The sequence below is a fragment of the Lytechinus pictus genome, chromosome 17 (genome assembly GCF_037042905.1).
Source record: "Lytechinus pictus isolate F3 Inbred chromosome 17, Lp3.0, whole genome shotgun sequence".
Classification (NCBI taxonomy): Eukaryota; Metazoa; Echinodermata; class Echinoidea; order Temnopleuroida; family Toxopneustidae; genus Lytechinus; species Lytechinus pictus.
The window spans coordinates 20,903,711-20,914,306 of record NC_087261.1 but is presented as its reverse complement, the minus strand read 5'-3'; the positions used below and the strand labels follow the sequence as shown (position 1 = coordinate 20,914,306).

The following is a 10,596-nucleotide window of genomic DNA, read 5'->3' as shown; positions in this document are numbered from 1 at the left end:
ATATTTGCGAAATATATATCTTATTAAATAAAAAAATGTAATTTATCCATAGGGGCTACACAGTATACAATGTACTGTACATACTGCACTGCATACACATATATGTCCATGCATTGACCATCATGACTTATAACAAGGTCTGCATATAAATAATAATGTCTTAGAAATGAGCTCTTAGGTTTAGAATTAGATGCCTCAGAAATTGAAGATATGTTTTGTCTCAGAAATTGAAGACATGTTATGTCAAATGTGCTAATTCATCGGGCGGAGAGATGAGATACAATGGATTATAGTCAACCCTACATTATGGCATTTACACTGTAGCTATTTTGGGCCCCATTGCATAAAAGTTGCAATTATGGTAACTTTGCCATCCCATGGTAACTTGCATGGAATCCTTGATTCTGATTGGCTGTTGATCAGCATTACCATGGTAGTTACCTGACCCCATAAACATACGGTAGACACAACATCCAGGTAAAAATAACCTCCAAATCAAAAAGATATGTCTAAAAATGTGATGTACGTACTGTATATGTGATGTTTATGTGCAATTTATGTTACTTCGGGTGACATCATGTACATCAGCTGACAAGTAATCAAATTCTAATTCTCAATCTAATTCTAAACCTCAGGAGCTCATTTCTATGACACTATAGTTTATATACAGGTCTTGTTATATTGGTCAATGCAGGATATACATGTATGCAGTGTACATGTAGTATGTACAGTACATTGTATACGATATAGCCCCTATGGATAAATGACATTCTCTTTTATTTAATAAGATACATTTCGCAAATATCCGTAAACTCCAATTTAGAAGAATAAAAGCAAGCTATATGAAAGCCGCTTGCTACTGTTCAAATAGTGTCGTCTAATATCCAAGAACCACAAGATAATGAAACCTAATTTTTGGCTGAAAAAATAAGAAAACGGAAAGTGGAGATGTGACATCATCAGCCCACTTATGAATATTCATAACGACTGTTTTCACAAAATATTGCTAATTTCAAACTTCAATAACTTTATTATTTGTTATCCGATTTTGATGAAATGTTCAGCATTTTGCTCAGTGAATTCTACTCTATGTATTAAGATATACATATTTCCAGCCCGGACCATCCCTTTAAGTTTCTTTCAGTGAATTGGAAAATTTGAATGGACCAGTTTAATTGATTCACAAATTCATGTATATTTTTATGAATAATTTAATTTACTTGTACCTTGACGTATTATTTATGGAGTTATTTGTCAGTTTATATGATTGGATTTTACTGATGATTGGATTTTACTGAAAGAACTCATGAAGATAAACACTTAAAAAAGCCAAGGAGCGAAGTAACCGAGCTTGTCATTGTGCACTTTGCGTTTTTTTAAGAGTGAAATTGAAGGATTTCGTGCACCCTTTCGGTGAATTTTAAAAAAATATAAATTTTCAAAATTTCGCCCCCTCCTCGCTGCGGACGGCATGTTTGGGTTGATTTTTTTAAAGGATGCTTTTCCAAAGTGGATCGAATAACTTCTCCAGGGCCCCGTCTTACAAAGAGTTATGATTGATACAATCAATCGCAACTCTATGGAAATCCATCCGTGTCACAATTTTTCTACAGGAAATTTGCAAAATGTCCTTTGTAAACAAAGGGGGAAAACTCAAAATTGTCAAGAAAACAATGAATTTATGAATAAACATATCTAGAAAATATTTTGAACAAACATGCATTTATAAGATGCTGACATTGCTGGCTTTCCATAGTTACGATTGATCGGATCAAATGTAACTCTTTGTAAGACAGGGCCCTGGCATTTTACAATTTAAAAAAGTATACTACTAGATTTAATGATAATAATAATAAATAATAATAAATGTCATTTTTAATGCGCCAAATCCACTCTGCAGAGTGCCAAAGGCGCAGATTTATCAGTTGATATCTTAAAACTTTACATTCAGATTGAATACATTCTTGGAAGTATCTTGTTCAACAACTTTACACAATTTACATAATTTACATAATTTTACATACCTTTACATAGTTTCAAATTAAAATTAAAAACCTATCTATTCCAATAGTATGTACAGCATCCGCGAAGCTCTTGCAGCGCAATAGAATATGTATAAATAGTTATGCTATATAAATGCATATTAATATTATTATTCATAAATAATTCGTAGAATCGACTTTCCAGACCAGGGGCTGTTTCATGAAAGTTGTCAGCACTGACAAGTTGTCTTGATCCGACAATTACCATAGTAAAAGTCAGAGGCCAGTGCCTCTCAGCCAATCAAAACCTAGGATTTCACTGAAATTTAAACACTGATTTCATGAAAGTCTGTATTACCAAAGTTAATGTTAATATATCATCGTAGATCAATATCTGGTACAATTACATAATTTGAACTTTTTGAAATTGTGAAATCTAAGCTGAAAAAAAAATCGCTAGCACAGTTTAGAACCTGTGTGACGGTCAGTGGCATAACTATGGAGGGGGGGGGGGTGCCCCCCATTCGTGGATTGGTGAGATTTGTCTGCTCTCCATGGATTCCTAAAATCAGATCAGTCCTTAAAGTGTCCTTTTTCTGATCTGAATATCAAAGGTTTTCAGCTCCCGCTTCGCGATCGCATCATTTGGTTAGTGAAATACGTGTGGTCTTCTTGGATTCCTACAACATGTACAAACAAGCCTTAAAATGCCCCGCTTCAGGTCTGAATTTTCAGCCCGCAATATTTGATTAGTGAGAGGCGTATGTATCATGAATACAATGACCACAAAAAAGTGTTTAATGTGTAATTCTAACAAGATCAGCAATCGATTGGCACTTGCATTAGATTACTATGGTGAAGTATGTATACTCTTAATAAATTCCTAAGAAATAGTCCTTAAATTGTCCCTGTTTGGGGTCAATATATACAAAAGTTTCATCTCGCGCTTCGCGCTCGCATTGTTAGATTAGCGACACAGGTACGTATCATGATTACGAAAATTTGCTCATAATATTCCTTTTAGGTCTGAATATCAAAAATTCTCAGCTTGTGCTCGCATATTTTGATCAGTGAGATACATGTCCGTTTAATGACAGTCCTTAAAATGTCTCTATTAGGTCAGTATACCTGGCAATTGAGCGCGCTTTGCGCGCCCACTAAGTGACTCAAAATATTTCTTGGTGCCCCCCATGTCAGGATCAACGGTACGCCACTGGTGATGGTGCATAATTATTGTAAAAAAAAACCGACATCTGTCTGGACTCTGGATTACCATGGTGTGTTGCTTATTTCTCAGCGATGCCACAAAGTCTCCCATATCCTTTGACACTTTTTTTTTATTTATTTAAACCTGTAAACAATTTGGCCTTATTTTTGGATTCTGCACGAAGTCACTTTGAAATCATTATTATCTTTAAATCATGTGAGTGGAACTTTGATTAACAATGCTAAATAATAACGATCTCGTGGATAATTACCATGAAGGTCAGGTCATTGGTCTTGGATGTCTATTCCTTGGCTTTTTTCTTTGCCTATCTTGGACAGTGCACCTTGGTTGTTTCTATTGAGCTCAATTTTCCGGGCCTGGTAACATTGTTTTCACCCATACGGAGCTTTCAGCGACGCATACGTATGACAAGCCCTGTTAATAATTATTCATATTTCCTGATATGCTTCTTTTTAATCCATATACAAGAGCTCGAAAGAACTGAAACGCGAGCCTCTAAAATGACAAAGGAACAAGGGAGCTTCCTGGAAGAGAAATATAAAATCCTAGAAAATGACAAAGAGATCCTGACTATAAATGAAAATCATGCATTCCACAAACATAATTTGATTCGGTCAGGTAAACGTCTCAGATCACCTTCAGGCAGGGCCTTACGCTTTGTAAATTTTTTTAATCCTGTTTCAATTCGTACATTTAATAACCATAACTTAGTAGTATTACCCCCTTTCCCCGGACTATGTCTTATTTTTTTTTTTTTTGTATAATGTTTATGTTCATATTTGTATCAGAACATTCCAAATTATTTTTTGCGAACAAGTTAAATTTCCATTTGTACTTGATTGCATTAAGGACAATATAAATATCTGAATCTGAATAAAAAAATACAATATTTTATATCAAGGATTGTACTTCTTGGTATTGAAAAAAATGTATAATTGATATAACGAAATGGGAACAATGCTAACGGGCTTGACAGAAGCCCTCATCGCCGAGCGAAACTCGCCAATCGGATGACTTGAAATCAGACGTCAGCTACCATGGCTACGGACATTATGGATAGTGTTCAATCGCATATGAATACTCTTCATTGTCATCAATAAATCGCTTTTGATTCTTAGAAGTCAAGTGCTGCTGTTGTTTCACAATCTTTTGATTCTGATAGGCTTCACTTGATTCTTGTTTGATTTGATGGTCAGTTCCATACCTCATATTTTCTTTTGAATTAACCTCTCGAAGTCCAATAGTTTTTGATGTCTTGTTCGTTTTCTTGTACTCGGCAAACTCATTCCTGTGTACCAAAGCGTAATAACGAACACTCTTTAGCAAGAGAAGACATATCATTATTTCCAAATTTAATTGTTTATCTATTGATGACATTTTTTACATCGTCATTAATGACAGAAAACTATGAGCTACAGGCCTAAACAAAGTAGAATATCTTGCTTTGTCCTAGCAACACCGTTTTGTTCAGGTCTTTGTTCCGCCCAGCTCCTATATTCACATCTAGTTGTCATGACGGTGCCCTGACTCAATCTCTTTCCAATGTCGAATAAAACAAAATAATATTTCGCTTGGGCCCTCTACCCCCCCCCCCCCCCCCCACACACACCTAGCTCCTGTCTTAATACAATGGGCATAAAGGTTAAATTTAGGATTGCAATGAAGTTGTTGGTTCAGAGATTAGGTTTTATTAAGTTTTGGCTGTTAAGTTGGGATTGGCTTAACGTGCAGAGTTTCCATCGAAGCAATTGTCGCCAGACAAATACAAATCTTGTGTAAAAATGAGCCTGGTGTGTTCGGGTTGTAATTGTTCTTTAGCAAGTTTTAATTAGATTAAGTTCTAAAAAAACAGGGATTTTGTTGAATGTCTATTGCTGCATAGGCCGAAGTCAATTATTTATGGGTGCTATCATAAAACTACTAGATGGAATAGCTCCATGGTGTTATTATACTGGAATAGTACATGAACCGTTTACCATTGATCATAAGAATGATAAAATGTTAATCTTAATATTCACCTGAGTCGCATGTATAGGAGGGTGACGACTATCCCATATATAACGAGAATAGGTGTCACTACCCCAAGTCCAACTTTCAATCCTGCAGACATTGCAATGGGGTAGAAAATACAAAATGAACGTGAAAACACACATGACTAACCTATATAATGCACTCTTAAAACAAATCAGTCAAATTGACTAGACAAGTAGTCAGCCGGGTGCAACCGATATGCTAGTCACATTTCTGACATATATTCTAGTAAGACATAACTGTGTTCTAGTAAAATACGACTAGAAAATAGTCAAATATGACAAGAATAACAATTGCACCCATCTGATCATATTAACTAGTCATTTTTGACTGATTTGTTTTTCGAGTGTACTTCTACGTCTACGACGGCTACTCGTATAATAGATGTCATGGAAGTAGTAACTACATGTCCATGTACTTCCACTACTACTACTACCACTATACTTCTACCACCACAGCTACTTTTACAGTTGTTGCTACTACTACTACTAATACTATACTACTACTACTACTACTTCTACTACTACCCTGACTACTACTACTCTTACTGTATTACTACAGCATGTCCCACAAAAATGATAATGGTGCTCTAAATGAGTATACTGTATATAATGTTACAATCATAAAGCAGCCTTTATTATATACAAATGACTTAATGTTATGCGATATGGTCCAATGAATACAGAGATAATCATCCTTCTTCCAGCACTCATCAGACATTCAAATTTCCCGATCCAAGTTTCGTTGTAATCATGGTAATGTTGGATAAAATACGTAGCCCAATCACTTCTTTATTTACTTTTATTTTTTTCTTTAGATTTCGGGTCCATACTTCAGAAAAATCGAGGGGTTATTACACTGGCATATCTTACATCAACCATTATATATTTAATCAAACATACCAAATTATATCAAACAATAACCACAAGGAACATAATTAGAACATTTTTTTTTTCCATGACATCTTGAAAAGTTCCGTTTTTATCTCGCCTGCAGAGCGATACTATAGGCGCCGCTTTTCCGACGGCGACGTCGTCAACAAGGTTAAGTTTTTGAAATGACATCATAACGTAGAAAGTATATGAATCTAGTTCATGAAACTTGGACATAAGGGTAATCAAGTACTACTAACATCCTGCCTAAGTATCAGGTCACATGACGAAGGTCAAACGTCGTTTAGGGTCTTTGAACTTTGAGCATGTTGGGGGTATTTGTTGAATTTCCATCATAACTTTTAATGTTTATGGGGCTAGTTCATAAAACTGGGACGTAAAAATAATCAGGTATCACTGAACGTCCTGTGCAAATTTCAGGTCACATGACGAAGGTCAAATGTCATTTAGGGTCAATGAACTTAGAACATGTTGGGAGAATCAATATCGAACTCTTAACCCAAGGTTAAGTTTTTGGAATGTCATCATAACTTAAAAAGTATGTAGACCTACTTCATGAAACTTACACATAAGGGTAATCAAGTATTACTGAACATGCTGCCTGTGTTTCACATCACATGATTAAGGTCAAATGTCATTTATGGTAAAAGAACTTTGGGCATGTTGGGGGTATTTGTTGGCTTTCCATAACGTTTAATGTTCATGGAGCTAGTTCATAAAACGTGGACATTAGGAGTAATCAAATATCACGATACATCCTTTGCAAATTTCAGTGCACATGACCAAGGTCGAAGGTCATTTAACTCTTACTGTGCCAGTCCCAATACCCCTCTACTGCCAGGGGTATTTGAGGGAATCCTAAATTGACCGAAACGTAAGCAGCCACTGATTTTAAAACGGTCATAACTCATTACCCGTACGTTGTATAATGAAACCTTCTACACATGAAATTATGCATGGTTCATGGACTTTATGATCGTGTTATTATCTTTCATATTCGCGTTTGGAAAAATGGAGAAAGATGTATATCTGACATCGTTTTGTTCAATAAGATAAAACCTAGAAAATTATAATTTCATGAACATTTCAAAGAGTAAATGACCTGAGGAATTGTAGAGATACAAATAAATTAAGAAGATAAAATGAAAGTTCAATGTTTACCATTTCGATGAACTTTGGCCATGTTGTAGTTTGAATTGCTGTCATAACTTTGAAAGTTTATAGATGTAGTTAATGAAATGTGGACAATGGGGTAATCCAGTATCACTCCTTGCACAAGTCGGAGGTCACTTGATCAAGGTCAAATGTCATTTAGGGTCAATGAACGTAGTTGCATATTATATGAATGGTATTTTTGTGAATAATTATTTCATAGTCATTTTCAAAGTCAGCAGTGCTGCTATATTGAATCACGTAATGCAGGCGAGACTGCCAGAGGCGATCCACTTGTTTCTTGTTTGTATTTGCATTATTCACATTAATTCTTTTCATAAGCAAATGTAAATTATGTGTAAGAAAAAGATGCTTGAAATAAAACCCCAAATTGCTTCATTAATGCACTCTATAGAATATTTGCTTAAATGTAATAGAATAATTCGTCATAATTATTGGCCATTTGGTCTCCATTACTTGGGAAATTTACATGTTGACAGATTCATTTTCTGGCCCAGCTGATTGACTTTCAACTTGATGTCCTTTGAGACACACGCGTATCGTTGTACGTTCGGCCATCTCGACGGACAGTTTTTCTTACTGACTACACAAGCTACGTAATACAAAACTGTCAAGGAGAGGTTTCGTGATGTGTATAATGAAAAAAATGTTCATATCTTTGTGATTATTTGACTATATCGCATAAAATTTCATCCAGTTGTAGAAAATGAATCTTAATTTACTAGTGTAAAGATGTAAAAAACATAATTTCGCAATTTTGATATTATAAACATTTAGAGTGCCAATAGTATTTTTGAGGACAAACTGTACTATTAACATTTTTCAACTGCACTACTACTATCACACTAATAATGCTACTACTAAATTACAATACATGTAGTTAGTACACTAATACGACTATGCTTTACCTATTAGCCTACGTCTACTTTCGTGTTGCTACTACTAAACCTACTGTTCTCATAATTACTCTTATTGCTACCACTCAACATTCGGGGTTCGAACCCGCGACCCCCGTTCGTGAGGCTAACGCTCTACATACAAACCAAGGTTGGTACGAAGTAATATTGAAGAGTGTTAAATCAGTAATACCTGTGGCCTGAGGGTATGCCTCACTTGATATAGGTGACGTGATGGTGGTAGTCATCGGAGCTACTGTGGGTGTTCGTCGAGAGATTTCAGTAGAGCTGCTCGTCGTCATGTTTGCGGAAAAGGTTGTCGTCAGGTTGGTCTGTGAAGTTCCATTAGTAATCGCCGTGGTGGTCGTCGTACTAGGCGTGGAGGGTGGCACAATCGTCGGCCTGGTCATTGGCGATGCAGTTGCATTGTCTATGGTGAACTCAGTCAAAGTACTCGTGGGAGTCGTGGAAGACGGCGTATTGGTTGTGTAAAGTATGGCATCTGTAAAGGATGACCCGTATTTTGTCGTAGACACTGTTGCCACGTTTGCCGTTCTTGATGTGAAAGACGGGTTGGTTGTGGAATCTGTAGAAGAATATGTGGTGTCTATCGTATACGTCAGTGTTGTTGATGTCGTTGCCACCATTGTCGGTCTTGATGTGAGAGACGAGTCATTTTTGGAATCTGTGGAATCTATCGGAGAAGCTGTAGTTGTCATTGAAGTTGTTAAATGAAAGTAGAAAACTTTTTCATCGGCCGGGAAATTTGATAATATATATATTTTTATTTATGAGCAACACTGTACACTGCAACTGTTATATAACGGCGGATGAAAAAGGGGAATAGGCGGGGGGGGGGGGGGGGTTATCGATTAATAATAATAACGAGAGTAGGCATTTATATAGCGCCTTCTATCTAGAAATATTCTATTCCGACATGTCCGAGGCGCATTGTTATTATCATTACCCCGGCTTTAGCTTGAGCTGCCTTTCAGCGCTCAGTGCATTCAAGAATTAATCCTTATAACTACAGGATAATATACATAATACATGCACTACTTTTTTATGGAACATTAGTAACACCCATGATAATAGATGGAAATGAAACGTGGTGACCTACTAAGAAGCTTAGCTTGTGGGCCATAGGCCACCAGAATGTTAAAAACTTACATTAGCAATCATTTAAGACATCACAGAACAAGCAAACAAAACATTTGAGTAAATAACCAAAGTACAGATATACATATTTAACAAAAGATACACTAAAAAGTAAAAAAAAAAGTGAAATGCAGAAAGCAAACAAATTATATTAGACCTAAACTATAAGAATATGAAATTCTAAAAGAAGAAAGAAAAGAGGAAAAAAATGAAAATAGGCAGAGCTCTATTTTTTGCATAGATAATCGTGGGAAGAATACAATTTATACAGAGAATACAGTTTCAAGCAGTAAGTCCAGGTGATCAGATTTTTTTTTTTTTTTTTTTTTATTTGTCTTTCTTCTGGGACGAATCAAATCATACATAAGTTTCACATTAGGATATAACATTTTAATGAACGGAGCATGTTTAAATCTAGTCATACATGTACCTCATCCTCAGGCCATTGATGAGGTCTGATCATCCTAAAATATGTTTCGTGTATTAAAATTTTATTTTCTTTTCATAGTCTTCATGTTAATATTGTGTTCGTTTGGTATTGTAATAAGAATACAAAATGAATTGAACAACTTACTATAGTCACTGTTCGTGGTTTGGGCACCGGTAACCTTAATCCGTGCCAACATTATGAACACGGTCGTGATGGTGAGAACTAAAACATGTAAAACGAAGCAAAATGACCCCATGGTCTTAGGTAGTTGAGATTCGTATAAGAACAGCACGGAGAACAACAACTCTAAAATATAAAACAAATCGACCCCTGATTGCCCTGAAATATCTACGAGTTTATGCAAGTTTTTCCTCTTTCAATAAGGAGCACACCTTCTATAAAACTGTACTGCGGAGCAAAATGTCAAATATTTAAATTCAGATGTTGACTCGGAACGGTATCAAGACAATATTTTTCGTGACAAGCCCTCAAAGAGGAAGTATGAAAAATAATATTTTCGTGCAACTGTTATCATAAGTTCGATGCTGCAGTCACACCACCGTAACCGACTCCGAACCGACCGATGGCATGTCATTGGGTTATAGCGTAATTGATTTGGTCGGTCTGCAGTCAGTGTTGCTATTGTGACTGCGGCATAGCGGAACAATTCAACTGGTGCAGTGCGACATTCAATGTGTATTTTGATGGGCACGGACCGTGACAAATTTTGTATGGATTTTTCCTATGCTTTATGTGTGAAAAACTCTCCACATTGTTGGTAAAAGAAAATTCCGAAACTGAAAAA

General features: G+C 35.9%; 1 protein-coding gene across 1 annotated transcript; it reads right to left on the bottom strand.

Moving 5' to 3' along the window:
• Nucleotides 1-3,968: 3,968 nt before the first annotated feature.
• On the bottom strand, nucleotides 3,969-10,277 carry LOC135157276 (uncharacterized). Its single transcript, XM_064112333.1, has 4 exons — nucleotides 9,936-10,277; nucleotides 8,397-8,897; nucleotides 5,229-5,310; nucleotides 3,969-4,498 (listed from the first exon to the last, which is right to left on the bottom strand). Exons 1-4 carry the CDS (start codon nucleotides 10,045-10,047, stop codon nucleotides 4,261-4,263), a joined length of 933 nt encoding a protein of 310 aa, XP_063968403.1. The 5' UTR covers nucleotides 10,048-10,277; the 3' UTR covers nucleotides 3,969-4,260.
• Between the last annotated feature and the right edge of the window lie 319 nt (nucleotides 10,278-10,596).

Excerpts from the sequence above, each read along its gene's own strand:
- LOC135157276 (XM_064112333.1), bottom strand. The coding sequence starts at position 10,047 with ATGGGGTCATTTTGCTTCGTTTTACATGTTTTAGTTCTCACCATCACG. Across the intron at positions 5,311-8,396 it reads GGCATACCCTCAGGCCACAG|GATTGAAAGTTGGACTTGGG; the intron begins GTATTACTGATT and ends CAATGTCTGCAG. Across the intron at positions 4,499-5,228 it reads CTCCTATACATGCGACTCAG|GAATGAGTTTGCCGAGTACA; the intron begins GTGAATATTAAG and ends TTTGGTACACAG.